Source organism: Belonocnema kinseyi, chromosome 3, assembly GCF_010883055.1.
Source record: "Belonocnema kinseyi isolate 2016_QV_RU_SX_M_011 chromosome 3, B_treatae_v1, whole genome shotgun sequence".
Lineage (NCBI taxonomy): Eukaryota > Metazoa > Arthropoda > Insecta > Hymenoptera > Cynipidae > Belonocnema > Belonocnema kinseyi.
Window position 1 is genome coordinate 78,061,093 of NC_046659.1, and position 15,593 is coordinate 78,076,685.

General features: G+C 27.0%; 2 protein-coding genes across 3 annotated transcripts in view; one reads left to right on the forward strand and one right to left on the reverse strand.

Annotated features, from left to right (window-relative positions):
- LOC117170235 (FERM domain-containing protein 5) overlaps positions 1-9,610 on the reverse strand; it is a 56,745-nt gene extending 47,135 nt beyond the window's left edge. For both annotated transcript variants that reach the window (XM_033356861.1, XM_033356862.1), the window contains exons 1-3: positions 9,272-9,610; positions 5,723-5,827; positions 3,605-3,647 (exon numbers count right to left, since the gene is read on the reverse strand). In XM_033356861.1, the coding sequence (XP_033212752.1) occupies positions 3,605-3,647; positions 5,723-5,827; positions 9,272-9,367 (244 nt within the window). In that variant the 5' untranslated portion in view covers positions 9,368-9,610. The remainder of the gene's footprint in view (positions 1-3,604; positions 3,648-5,722; positions 5,828-9,271) is intronic.
- Positions 9,611-11,823: 2,213 nt separating this feature from the next.
- Positions 11,824-15,255, forward strand: LOC117169015 (40S ribosomal protein S27). The gene is made up of 2 exons (XM_033355066.1): positions 11,824-11,940; positions 14,830-15,255. The coding sequence occupies exon 2, from the start codon at positions 14,831-14,833 to the stop codon at positions 15,086-15,088; it is 258 nt and encodes an 85-aa protein (XP_033210957.1). The 5' UTR covers positions 11,824-11,940; position 14,830; the 3' UTR covers positions 15,089-15,255.
- The last annotated feature ends 338 nt before the right edge of the window (positions 15,256-15,593 follow it).

A 15,593-nucleotide genomic window follows, 5' to 3' on the forward strand; every position in this document is an offset into this window, starting at 1 on the left:
AATGGACACTATTTTTTCAGTTAAAAAAAAATGAATTTTAAACAACCAAAAAACGAATTTATAACTAAATAGTTAAATTTTGAACCAAAAAGATTGATTTTCATCCAAAAAGGATTAATTTTTAACAAAATTGTTGAATTTTCAACTGAATAATCAAATTGTTAAGAACCAAAATTATAATTATTAATACAATAAAATACAAATAATGTAATATTAATTAAGGGTGGCTGCAAAACTTGCTTTTTTTTTAATTTCTAATTATTACCTGACCAATTTTTAATTTCCCCTAACCATTAATATTCAAAGACAAAATAATGTTTTAAAATCATTTTCTGTTATATAAAGTGCATTTTATAGAAATTTCCTGACTTTTGCATTATTTTTCAAAATCCCTGACTTTCTCTGACCAATAAAATTCTCTGACTTTTCCCTGATTTCCTTTACTTAGGGCCAACCCTGGATCAAGTCTTGCAATTCGATATTCAACGATTTCGAATAATTGAAAAAAACAGACTATTTTGTACGTTACAAATTGAAACCAAAAAATTGATAAAATGGAAATTCACAATTTTTTAAATGAAAAACAAAAATCGAACCATCCAAAAATTAAGAAATTTAAATTCTGAAGTGAAAAAAGTTTTAGTTTAAATGTATCATATCATATAGTATCAAGTGACATTCAAAGTAATTTTGAACCTTTAAATTGTAATTATTCTGTACATTTCGAAAATTATATCCTTTCTAATCGAAAATTTCAAAATTAATGGTTTCAAACTTGAAGCATTGAAAACGTTAAAAACAATATTATTTTCAAATTATGCATCACGAGTATTAAAATTAAATTATTTTAATCTAAAGTGCAAAATTAATCACTTGAAAACAAAAATAAAGCATTTTAATGCACCGGGAACAATTTCATGTTGAAGACATTCTGATAAGATGTCAAACTGACGTATATGGCATTGTTACAGGTAACTAATTGTTTTCCGGATAAATTTATTGAAATTGATTATTTGTCAATGGCAGCATTGCTTCAAACTCTACAGTCTTGACAATGTTGCTATCGGCATGCAGAAAAGAGACATTTCAATATTATAGTGGTCAAGTTGAAAGATTGTTAGAGAACGGGGAATAGGGGGAAAATATACGTAGGGTCATTCTTCACCCTGAAACTTTTATGCAACTTCGACCCGAGCAATTAGGTGTGGAACTAGGGAGGTAGTGAATCGCTGTAAACATCGACTTAAAACCTTGATAACGGCTGTGATTACGTGATTCTTTCATTACAGGCATTCTACTTTTATTGGATAATATTTTATTCTCTTTTCACTCGATTTCTGTCAACAAATTCCCCACTTTAAGCATTATTTAAAGGGTGTTATTATCAACAAATAAAAACATTTCTTCTTTGAACTTAAACGACATTTTACGACTTTTTAGTACGTAATTTAATTAAAATATTAAAATTTCTCAAAGATGGAAAAACTTAAAACATATTTTATATAATCAGGGTTACCACAAAACTTCATTTTCAAAATTCTCTGAATTTTCAAATTTAAAATATAATTTTTCATAAATGAAATAAAACAATTTCAAATTGAAATTAAAAAATTTACTAATTTTTTTCAACCAAATAAAATGACTTCTATCGTTTACAAAGATAACTTTTTAACCAAATGATCGATTTTTTAAACAAAAATGATCAAACGTCAACCAAAAACAGTTGCATTTCCAATAAAATATTTGAATTTTTAGAAGACCGTTGAATTTTTAATCCAAACAGACAATTTTGTGTCCAGATAGAAGAATGTTTAATAAAACAAATTTAATTAATTTTAATTTAATTTTAATTTCAAGAAATAATTTTAAATAGTTAAATTTTGCGGTCGAAATGATTAAATTAAATTTAACCAAACACAGTTGCATTTACAACCCAGAAAGATGAACATTCAACAAAACAGATGAATTTTAAGACCAAAAAGACCAATTTCAACACAAAAGGATTAATTTTCTACCAAAAAATACGAATTAGAAAAAAAATTAATTTTCAAACAAATAGTTAAATCTTCAAGTACAAAAGGTACATTTTCAACCAAGAAATAACAAATTGTCATAAAATACTTCAGTTAAAAAAAAAATTCAACAACCAATAAAACAAATTTTTAACTAAAATTATAGATCTGCAACAAAAAAAAAAGAGGAATTTGAAACAAATAAATATTATTCAGTCAAGAAAACAAATTTAATTAAAACCTTATAACTTTTAAGCCAAAAGACGAATTTTCTGTAAATCTGTTGGACTTTTAACACGAAAATATGAATATTCAACAAAGAATATTAACCAATATATAATAATAAATAATAATATAATAATAAGTAAAAAAGTTTCATTATAAAGACAAAAAAACGAACTTTCAACTAAAAAGATCAATTTTAACCAAAATAGTTTAACATTCAACCAAAGAAATTAGATAAAATTCCAGTTCAAAATTAATTTTCAAAAAAACAACAAAAAAACAATTTTCAATCAAAAAAGACGAATTTTGAAGAAACTATTTAAATTTTCTACCAAAAAGGACGATTTATTTAACAAAATCGCCCATTTAACAAAATCAACCGAGTAATACAATTTCTTACTAAAAATATAATCGCCAGGAGAAAGATACTTAAAAAAATAAATAAAAATACAAGGCAAATAGATTACTAACAATAATATTATATCAGGGTGGATTTTGGCTGACCAATTCTTCATTTTTCCTGACCATTAATGTTCCAATTGCAGAATCAGAATCTTGTAAGATTTTTAGCATAGAAGTTTGTGTAAAGGGAATAAAATAATTTTAAATTAAAATTGAAGAATTCCAAATTTATTACCCTTGAAAGTTATTTAAAGTGCCTCTTTTATAGAAATTCAATGTTGCTTTTAGTAGCAAGAAATACCATAAATTTGAACAATCACCGATAATAATTTTAAGCAATACAAAAATACCGTTCAAAATTTTAATTTTAGATTTAGAGGTTGATTAAAAGTTTATTGTCCAAGTGGAGATTGTTTCCAAATCCATAAAACCGTTTAATGGGAATCTAGTTGTGTGGAAATAACTTTATGGACCTGTGAAATATTTAGTTTCGGTAATTCACTCTCCTAACGGAGGATTGATCACATTTCAATCCACGCAATGCAGTTTAAACTTCCTATTTTCAACCCCCGATCTTATGTTTTAATTCTAAAACCCGTAATTCCAATTTTTAGTATTCAAAGATAATAGGATCATATTTTTCTACTAGATATACCTGACATAATATTGCGTTTTGAATCGAATAAAAATTTGTATGTAATTTCTAAATAGGCTCAAAATGTGTAACTTTTTAATTATTCTATTCACTTCAAAATGCAACAATGATTCAAGCACGTCTATTATTAAATATCCGAAGCAAATGAAAACTCGAATCTTTTAATAAAAATGATATCACAGCACAACGTATCCTTGATAAACACAGAGAAAAAATCGACTTTCAACAAAATGCTGCGAGTAATTTTCTGACATCATCACTAAAAGGATTCATCGTCTTAAAATTTTCTAGGTCACAGTAATTTACTTACCTTTAACTTGCTTTATTGCAGTTTTCGCTAAATCTAGCCAATGCTGGAACAAACCAAAAAATACAATAGATTAATTTTTGTTTTGATTATTTAATCCAGAAAAGGAAATAGAAGTTTTGTGTTATCATCTCTAGTATTTTTAGGAACTATCTAATTAAGAAACAGGACAAAATTCTGAAGATAATAAGCACTTGTGAAAAAAAAACAGAAAAAAAACGTAAGAAATAAATGAGCGTCTTGCTAAGAAAGATTACGTAAGTCGTACACGCGAAATTCGTTTGATAAAGAGTCTGATTATTAGCGTAGCGCCTATCAATTCCTTTCAGTACTTATTACTTTTATTAAAAGTTTGACAGGAATTAATCTTTATTGGTTGTCGAGAAATTACTGTATCGATTTCTAGTTCCAAAGTGAAATTGCTTTTAACAAAAATAAATCGACAGGTAATTTATTCATTATATTTTTTAAGTAAACTTTTTAGAGCTATAAAGTTCTGCGACTAGTCTATGATTAAATTGATTGTAACAAAATTGAGGCTAAATATAGTTCTTCAAACTTTTTAAACTATAGTTTGTTTTCAATTCTTTTTTTTAAAGAAGTTTTTACTTTTTCTAATAACAAAATTTAATGTTTCATTTTCATTAAGTTAGTTAGAAAGTAGAGATCAAAGCGACGCAAACCTAAAAAGAGTAAAGTTATTTCACAGGCTGTTTGGTATATGACTTTTTCAAGTGTATAAAATCGATATAGCATTGTAAGGATAATGTACGAGAGATTTTATTCAAACTAAAAAAGAAAGTAAAACCACTTTTTTCAGTAGTTTAACTGCACGCTCGTGCGCAATTTGCAAGAGTTAAACAGTAGGTACATGGGGAATAATTGGTAACTACCACGCTATTGTGGGCACCAGACTTTTCTTCTAATTTTATCATTTTAAAGCAATAAGTTTCTTTCACTTAAACAATTTTCCATTTTAAATACCTGATATGCCGATTTATGACCAATGTTATTTTTAATCTTTCGACGCATCTACATATATTCGAATTCAGGGTTGCTACAAAACTTTTTCCCTGACCGCTATACACTTTTCTTTCAGGTACAAAAACAACCTTACACCTAGGAGATCAATAATGTTAAAGCAAAAAATAATTGTTTCCCCCCAAAAAAATTAAGTTTCAACTACTGAAATTACTTCTTTCCCTTAAAAGACGAATTTTTAACAAAATATATTAATTTCATCGAAGAACATTGAATTTCTACCAAAAAAGACGAATTGTTTACCAAATATTTCGATTTTCGACCAAAAAGATTAATTTCCTACCAAAATAAATATCAAATTTTCAACTAAAAAAATGTTTTTTTTTTCAACAGAAAATGGAATAGTTATATTTCCAGTTAAAACAATTTATTTGTAACCAAGAAAATTGAATTGTACCAAAAATAATTAATTTTTTTCAACCAAAGACTGGAATTTCTAACTAAAAAGGATCAATTTTCAAACAAAAATGTAATGATAAAATTTGCAACCAAAGAAATGTATTTTCAAGCAAAAAGATAAATTTGCAACCAAAAAGACTTTTAACCAAATAGTTAAACTTTTAAAAAAAATTCATTTTCAAAAAAAAAAAATTAAATTTATATTTTCAGTTGAAAAATTAATTTAAAAACAATAAATAAGCATTTTCAAACAATTTTCCAAATCTTTGACCAAAAAATGAATTTTTAACCAAATAGTTCAATTTTCGACCAAAAAGATGAACTTTCGATGAAAAAAATGAATTTAAAACCAAAAATATAATACTTTAACTTCCAATAAAAATAAAATTCAATAAAATAAAAGGAATGTTCAACGAAAGAAATAAATTTTTAACCAAAAAGATAAGTTTTCAATCAAGAAGATAAATTTTCTATCAAAAAAGATTAATTTTTACCCGAATACTTGAATTTACAACCAAACATTAAGTAGTTAAATTTTTATGTAAAAAAATAAATTTTCAACAAAAAAAAAGAATTTTCAACGAAAAAGACTTACTTTAAAAAAAAATGGTTCAATTTGTAACAAAATAATCAAATTTAGAATTCGCCAAAATGGTGGGAATTTTTAAATGTTAAACTCACCCTTTGTCTGCAATGATCCACGTACCGAAGTCCAAAATAGTCCGTTTCCAAAATATTGAGTTGCTTGCAAACATATTCGAGAATTTGTCTTCCTTTATCTTGCGGCTAAAACAAAAACAAAAATATATAAAAAATATTAATCTACATAACATATAAGTAAGTATACAACTAATGACTCGTATTATTAATTTTAATTTCCAGTGACTCAAATTCAAATCTTTAATTAAAGTAACTATTTTTAATAATTTAGAAAGGTAGGACAAATATTCTCAAAATAAAAAACCGCAACGCCAGAAAATAAATAAAAATAACAAAAGAGAAGTTTCACGTGATCAAATTACAGAGAAAAATGGCTTGCGTTCTTACTGTTTCACTGAAGACTTATTATTCATGAAGATGTAAGTTTGTTCATGGCGAGTTGCAGTTTTTAACCTACATATTTCATATTTTTATTGCATTCCTGATAATTTCTTATGAATAGGAGCGTTTGAAAATTGCTGTTTTTTCATTAATTTGCTGTTCTGAAGTCATAATTATACCTAGAAGTATACACGAGAGAACAGCACTTAATGTAATTATGCTTTGATCTTCAGAATTCCAATTATTTCCAGGTTCAGAATTTTTTAAAATTCTCGGCTATGGAATGAGTACGGTGAAATATAATCCTGTTCTTTTAATTAAATGTTAGTCTGAAAAAATCTAAATTAATTTTAGTATTAAAACAAAAAGCTAATTAAATTTATTAATAAAAAATTAAGAAGTTTCTACAAGGGTTCATACTTATTACATTTATTTTCAGTCTTTTGAGATTCAAGCATAGTTTTCAAAATTGCCGACCCCATTCCTTAAAACTTACTATGAACTGCTCTATGGGATTGCAAAAAGTTTCAACAGTAAGGTAGTTCTAAGAATAATAATAATGTTCCAGATAAACTGAATACTGCAATAAAAACCTATTTTAAGGAGAGAAGCTCACGGGTATAAGGTCAATAATTCCTTGTGAATCTCATGATTCCAAATGAATTTAAAGCACACTAATGTTCTACCACTTACATATATTATTTACGACCACATACATTACACTCTACTTTTTCTTCAAAGTAAAAACATTGATAAATAAAATTAAAATTATAAGAAATTATTTTAATTCGTTTATTACTACCAGAATATCGAAAGTTGCTAAAAAATCCCAATTTTTAAATTTCCTGATTTTTCCCTGACTAAATTTTCATTTTTCCTATCTTTTGTCAATTTTTTAAAAGATAAAAATAACCTTCAACCCAGGTCCTAGGAGATTCATAATGGGTAATCCAATACAATGAATAATTCTTAACAAAAACTGTGATAGTTCAAAATTTCACCAAAAATATTTGTATTTTCGATTTTAAAAAAACAGTTGAATAAAACCAAAAAATACCCATTTTCAAATAAATTAGTTGAATCCTTAAACAAAACAGACTAATTTTCAAACCAAAGAGGAATTTCTTTAAAAAAGTTTAATGAACAAACAAAAATGCAGCCGATAAAGGAAAAAAGATCTCATCCCCAATGTTGAATTTTCAAGCCAAAAATATGCATTTTGTACAAAACAGTTGAGTTTTCAACCAGAAAATATAAAACTTTAATAAAAAAGTTGAATTTTCAACTCAAAAAGTTAAATTTTCAGTAAAAAATGGAAGTTATATTTTCAGTTTAAAAAATCAATTTTCAAAAACAACAAAACAACTAAAAATTATCACTGAAATAGTTACATTTTTAACCAAACAGATTAATTTTCAATCAAGAAGAATACATTTCTACTAAACAAGATAAATTTTTCACAAAAAGACGAATTTTTAACAAAATAATTAATTCTTTACCTCAAATAGATAGATTTTCAACTTAAAATAGAATCGTTCAATTTTCATGAAAATAAAAATAATTTTCAACGAAATATTTAAAATTTGAACCAAGCAAATGAACTTTTAACCTAGAAGATTAAATTTCTATAAAAAATTTAATTTTTGACAAAAAATTGGATAGTTCACTTGGCAGTTAAAAAATTAATTTAATGTTTAACAAAATACATCGGTTTTCAAGCGAAGATTCAAATTTTTGAATAAATTTTGCAACCTAATGGTTAAATTTCTAACCAAAGAAATGAATTTTCATACAAAAAAGCTTTTAATTTGAAACCATGAAGAGTTGAATCTTCAATCAAGACGGATTTTTAACCAAAAAACCTGAAATTCCTACGAAAAAAGATGAATTTTCAACAACAAAAAAACTAATTTTGTAAACAAGGAGATTAAATTTGCCATAAAAAAAGAAAAGTTTGACAAAAAATGGAATATTTCAATTTCAACTTAAAAAATTAATTAAAAATTTTAAGAAACTAACTTTCAACCAAAGAAATTGATAGTCAACTAAAAAGATAAATTCTCAACTACGGGGTATTAATTTTCTACAAAAAACAATATTGCTTTTCAGCAAAATATACATATATTTTCCAACAAATTTTTTAATTCAACAAAATATATATAATTTGTCTGACTTTCTGAAAGTCCCTGAGATCTAGTGCAACATTTTTATTGATTCAAAAATTAGGTTCTAATTTTATTTGGTTTAATATTTCGAGCAAATGAATAATATTTGATCTCAAAAAGATCAAATGAAGGTGAAACTAAATTGAAAATCAATTAAATATGAAAGCAAACACAGTACAAGAACTCAATGAAAATTACGTGATATATAACATTAAGGGCATAAAACTAAATGTGATAAATTATGGAAATTAAAAAAACAACAAAAATCAATTTACAGAATGAGCGTTGGGAAAAAAAGGAACGACTAGAATACATTCTGTATTTTTTAAACTATCATAATAACATAAAAAAGTCGTAACTGGAAAAAGATTTAAAAAAATTGTTTGCATAAATTATAAAAATGTAGGGTAGGGAAAAAAGTGAAGCTTCAGTAATTGATCAACATAAACAAATTATAGATCACCGGAATGTATTTTACAACGATTTTTTACATTATGCTTCAAAAAATTTATGGTATTTATAGAAACTTGAAGAGATTCTCAAGAATTCGTTCCTAGATTCGCGCAAATTAGACCTGCCGCTGGAACGCAAATACATAATGCATTCAAAAAGATCGAAAGAACTACAGGTAGACTAGAATCGCAGTCACATCCACGTGTGAAAGTATATCGACCTGCTGTCATTAAAGTAATAAAATCGTTTAAAAAGAAACGTTTCGCATATTTGACAATATCTTTATGCAACCCTCAAGCAAATAGGCGCAGGAGCAAGGAGGTTAGGTAAACAGGTAATACTCGAGAATTCGAGGGCAATTCTCTTGCTCTTGACAGAGAATCTAGCCATCCAGAGTTTACACTCCACATGTTTTATTCTTAAATTGAAATCTAGCTCTCTCACATAAATTGTCCTGAATTTAAAAATTAGAATTTCACAAAATTTGGGAAAATAGAAGGACAAGGTTGTACACGATTTGTCAGGTGTCACTTGTCAGTTGACGTCCTCGGGAAAATCGAGCATTTCTTACCTGGAAATCGCAGTGGATAATCTCAGCATCGTCCAGGAGGCGAATCGTAGCGCGATGCACCACTGTAACATCGCTCTTGCTACCAAACTTCAGCATTTCTGCTTTCAAATCACCATCCGAGTAATAATTCCTTCGCGCCCGCTCCTCATCCCTTTCCCCACAGCACAACACACTGACCGTTAGCTTTCTCCCACTGGAATTGCTCGAAAAAACGAGCAAAAACCGGCTCCACTCGTGAATCTTCTCTGGATTCTGTTAAAAAATCACACGGTTCACTGACAAGGAAAAGAGACACGATTCATAATACCGCGGATAGGAGCTGATCACAGAACTTCCGTCTGCTTCTGTCAACCGGTCGCGGTCACTGTCGTGCGTGATTGCCACGTTCATTTTCTTCTTTTTTTATCAAAACTGCAGTGTTGTCAGATCTCCCAGTGTACGCTTGCGCATGCGTGACGCGTAATTCGAATGTTTGGATTTTATTTTTAATTTAAAATGATATTTGTTTATTTGTGAAATCCTCATCTATTTAATAAATAATAATATTTAAATTTGTGAATTCACTTTTCATACATTTTTCAGTTCATTCTTTAAACGAAGTTTGTTTGTTTTTTCAAAATCCTTCGATTATAAATGATGATTTTTTATTGACATAAGTTAGGGGAGCCACCGAATGATTTAGAACTTTTCAAATTGCGCATGAATATAATAAGGCGATAAATTCCACTTTATTTATATTTTTGAATTTTAGGGTTCAAATTTATTTTGAATCTGAAAGCACGTACATATTTGGGGCCGTGCATGAATTGCATAAAAGCGATTGGGTAGGAAGGGGGGGGGGCAATGATTGTTCTATGGCGTCTGATTTGTGGTACAATTCTTGTTTACATTTAAAAAATGAATTTTTAATTAAATAGTTTTGTTGAAAACTCGTATTTTCGAATTGAAAATTCAACTGCTTTGTACAAAATTCTCCTTCTTGGTATAAAAATTCAACAATTTGGTACAAAACTTAACTATGTGGTTGAAAACTCATATCTTCGTGTTGAAAATGTTAATGTTCTGTAAAAAATTCGCTTTTCTAAATTGAAAATGATTGTTTTTCAATGAAAATTTAAGTTTTACATTTTTATTTGAAAACTGATATCTCTTAAACTAAAAATTCTACTATTTGGTTAAAAAATTGGTCTTTTTTGGTATAAAGTTAATCATTTTGGCTGAAAATTCAACTATTTGGTTAAAATGTTATGCATTTTGTTTAAAATTCTTTTTTTAATTCAAATTCTTGGTTAAAATTTAAACTACTATCTTCAAAACTTATTTTTTGTTTTTGAAGATTCATAATTTTAGTAGAAAATTAATCTCTTTAATTACAAATTGAACTTCTTTATTCAAACTTACTATTTTGGATGAAAATCAATCTTTTAATTGAAGGTTTTAATCTTTCGTTTAAAATGAACTTTTTTGTTGAAATTAGATATTTTCGAGCTGGAAATATAATAGGTTTGTATAGAAAATTCACCTTTTTGTACTTATATTTGCAGAAGATTCCTTTTTTTATTAAATATGAACCAGTCTGTTTGTCAGGAAATTAATCTTCTTAGTTAGAATATCCACAATTTGATTACAAATTTATGCACTATTTGGTTGAATATTTCATTGTTGAGCTAAGAAGTAATCTGTTAACTCAAAATTAAACTATTTGTACAGACAAATTTTTAATTTTCGAAATATTATTCTTAACATTTTCAATGTTGAGAGTTTCTGATTTAAGAATTTTCAATTTCGAAGACTTAAAAATTTTAATTGTTTAGTTTTAAAACTCTTTGAATTAGAAATTATACAATTATAACTCCTTTTTAATGAAATTATGAAATTTATAAAAAAGAAGTAGTCCTTAATTTTTTAATTTTGAGAGGTTCTGATTTAAACAATTTAAATTTCAGATTTTTTTATTTTGACAGCTTTGAATAAGAAATGATATCAGTCAAGTCCTTTTCCTCCCATGCGAAATATTGTTGTTAAAAAAAAATTTTAACTTAACTTAAAGTTGTTAATTTTTTTTTAATTTTGAGAATTCCTAATTTACAAAATGTCAAAAAAAAATTAAAATTATTCATTTTGAATAAGAAACGAGTCTATTTTATCTTCATTCGAATGAAATTATCGAATATAAAACATTTTAATTTCAAAAGCTTAAAATTTCTAATTATTCGATTTTAAGTGCTTGAAATTATAGAATTATACAATTAATCTAAAATTGTTTTATTTGGACATTTTTCAATTCAAAATCGTTGACTTTTTGTTCTTTTAAATTTTAAACGCTCTTAATTCGAAATTATTAATGATAAATTATTCTTTTGAAAATATTTTAAATTTCATATTTAGGATTTTTAATGTTAGGAAATAAAAATCTCGAAACCCTGCCAGTATAACAAAAAACACAATTAAGTACTTATTTATTTCAAACTTACCGCGAAAGCAATCTCCCAAGATTTGGGAACACTGTTTACAGTAAATTTCATATTGCAATTTTGGTGAACCTGCTCTCGGACTTTGTTAGGGACCCTAGAATAAATTTCGTTCCTTTCCAGACTTTCGCGTCGTGATCGAAACACGTGGCTCGAAAATATTTCGCTGAATTAAACGATTAATACTGATCTATTCACGTAAGTAAATGTACTAATTTATTCGGCTTTCGCTAAGTTTTATTTTTATTTATTATTTTTTACGGATTTGTTTAAATGTGGCTTGGTTTTTCGGGACAAAGTGTCACGCATCGCCGTGAAATCCACGGGCTAGCGAGTGTTTTCGCTATATATGTGTATTTAAATAAATTTCATATAATTGGTGGCATTTTATTGTCTTTCTAAATTTTTTATGTGTGAAAATATAACATATTTACTTAATGAAAGGTGACTTTTTGAATATAGAGTGTATTCTGTCAAAGCAAATTTCTGACATAACCTTAAATTAAATGACTGAAAAGGTGAAGTCTGTAGTGGAAAATATTTATCAGGAAGTAGTAATTTTTCAGGTTCATAAAAGTAGTGTGCAACGTATTGAATAATATTTGGAAGTGTCAGAAAGTGAGCCATTTGTTGATTTTAGGAGAAATGTGCGTATTTTCATTTATTTAATTTGAGTATATTTTATGAATAATAATATTCCGTTGTTTTTAAATTTGATTGAAAACGTTCCTTTATATTGCGCAATGTTGGAATATCAGTGAGATTTCTGACCTTCGAAATGTCAGTGCCAAAATGGGGTATCTTTTTTTTCTATTATAATTTTTCGTTTGAAATCTTGCCACGTAAAAAACACTGCAACTTTTATTATTCCTTTGTTATATTTTCATCGAGTTAAGATGTTGATCTTAAAAAAGTTGTCCAAATTTGTGTTTTCCATATTTAAACAAGTGTCGAATTTAAATGAATAGCGGTATAGAATTTCAATACAAAACAGCTTCATTTTTAGTAGCACATTTTAAATTAAATTTCTGGTTAAAGTTTTTTTTAACATAATTGATCACTGACGTAAACATATTCGATAATTCTAGAATTTTTTCCCATAAATTATTCAAATTAATGAAAAATTGCATTTTACGTCGATTGTCCGGTACAGTTATATTTTGCAAGTAATTTTTACTACAAAATTATACGCACCACTTTTAGCCACTTTTTCATTGAAAAATATGACTAGTGATTTCTTTTAGTGAATTAAATTAATGAACCCAAGGACTTTTCCGTTTTTTAATTTCATCTGAATTCAATATATCATTTTGTATTTTCAGGTTTTTTTAAGTCACCTTGAATTCTTAGGCATTTTATTAAATTCTTTGGAATTCCATGTTCTTGAAGTTCTGAATGTTAAAATAAACGACATTTGTACTGATAACGTCGTTAGCTAGAAAAGACTAAAATTTTAGTTCATTTAATTATTTAATTGTTGTTAGTTTTAAAAAAATTAATTTTCCTAACTATAAACTTAATTTTTGCATTCCTGGTTGATTATTGCTCTTTTTTCATTGAAATTTAAACGATTACTATTCACTCCCGATTTCTGATTAGAGGCCGTGCATAATTTATTCTATTATTATCAAAACCTTTACCAAAAAGGATTAACTTTCTTCCAAAAATGATCAATTTTCAAATCAAAAAGGCGAATTTTCAACTAAGAAAGATTTTCTTAGTCCATAAAGCAAGAACCATTCATCGAAAATGTTCAATTTTTCAACAAAAAAATGAGCTTTCAACAAAATAGTTGAATTTGGAACCAAATCGAATAGTTAAAATTTCTACGAAATTTTTGCATTGTCGAGTCGAAAATACGAATTTACTACAAAACTGTTTACTTTTCGATTAAATAGTTAAATTTTCATTGTAAAAAATCGATTTTTAATTGTAAAATTTTTTTAATTTAAATTATGAATCTTAAGTAAAAAAAAATTTTCTTTTAAGAAAAAACAACTTCCAGCCTAAAAAGATGAGTTTGTAACCAATCAGTGACATTATTAAATTTATTTTCTATCAAATTGTTGAATTTTCTACAAAGCAGTTACATTTTTAACCCTATCATGTGCGTTTTTAACTAAAAAATGTTACTTTTCTACCGAAACAGATTAATTTTTAACCATAAAGTTGCATTTTTAATCCAAAAACATTAAATTTCTATAGAAAAGGTGAATTTTCTATCAATTTTCTATAAAATCTTTGAATATTTAATAAAATAATTAAATTCTTATTTTTCATACAAATTCCACAAATTATAACGAAAATATGAATCTTTAATAATAAAAAAAAAAAACTTTGAAGAAAGTCGTTCAACTGTCAATGAGATAGTTGAAAATAAAATAAAATAAAAATAATAAACAGATTTTCTACCAAAAAAGACAAACTTTCAAGAAAATACATAGATTATCCACCAAATAGTTAAAGTCTCTACCAAATTGTTGAATTGTCAACCGAAATAGACTAATTTTTTTACCAGACACTTGCATTTATAAGCCGAAAATATTACATTTATTTAGAAGCAGATAAATTTTCAAAGGAAAAATATGAATGTTCAACAAAATAGTTGAATTTTCTATTAAATTTTTCTTCAAATTTTCAAGAAAACCGTTGAATTTATAATCAAGAAGTACGACTTCTTTTACCAAGTTTTTAAATTTTCAACAAAATAATTCAGTTTCGAACCAAATAATAACATTTTTTAATAAAAAACGCATTCTTAACAAAAAAATTTAATAGTAGACTTTTCAACAACAAAATTTAACTTTCAACCAAACCTGGTTGCATTTTCTTATTGTGTTCTATTAATTCAGTTATTAAGTAATTAATTCAGACCAAATAATAAAATTTAAAATAAACATTGAAGTATATTTTTAATGTTTGGAAAATTTTATGATACTATTTTTCGAAATTTGTTACAGTATTTACCCAATTTTTGATCTGTAAAAAGAAACCGAGGTCAGCATGAATAATAATTTTGAGGGTTTTAATTTTAGAGTCGTAATAAAGTATTTGTGTAATTATTTGTTGGTATTGTTTTGATTACAGAATGCCCTTGGCAAGAGATTTGTTGCACCCATCGCCAGCAGAGGAGAAGAGGAAACACAAGCTAAAGAGGCTGGTACAAAAGCCCAACAGTTACTTTATGGACGTAAAGTGCCCTGGCTGTTATGCTATTAAAACCATCTTCTCGCACGCCCAGCGGCCAGTAGAATGCGACGGATGCCGCACGATACTCTGCACGCCCACCGGTGGCAAAGCTCGCCTCACAGAAGGATGCTCCTTCAGAAAGAAGGTTCAATGCTAATACTTGATATCAACTCTCTTTATATTCGGTAAATAAAAAAATGTAAAACTATTTATGTCATCGTTTGTTGTATCAAGACGCTCCAGCCTCCCCATCTACAATCCTTGTATTTTTAATCGTAATTTACAAATTTGTAGATACGTTTTATTACAGAATGTAAAGAAATATTTAATTGTTCGTTCTGGTTATTATTTTTTCGATATTTTTTTTTTAAATACCTTGCCTGGCGAATCAACTATTGTAAACAGTTGTAGAAAAGGCGGATTAATATGACACACGATGAGTTAGTGAAGCTCTTCGCCTGGGGTGATTGCTAGAGAGATTGATCAGCGGTTTGGGTCCGAGCGGCTGTTGTGGGGGGAACGTTTACACGGAGATTTCAGATTGATCCAAAATGCATACCTTTTCCTACACTTTATTGCGAGAATTCCTTGATCCTTTGGGAGTTTAACGAGGCTAGGCTAAAAAAATTATATGATAAATCACAATGGTGGGGCTCAAGCAA

What these genes read in the sequence shown, in the direction of transcription:
- LOC117169015 (XM_033355066.1), top strand. Translation starts at nt 14,831, where the DNA reads ATGCCCTTGGCAAGAGATTTGTTGCACCCATCGCCAGCAGAGGAGAAG.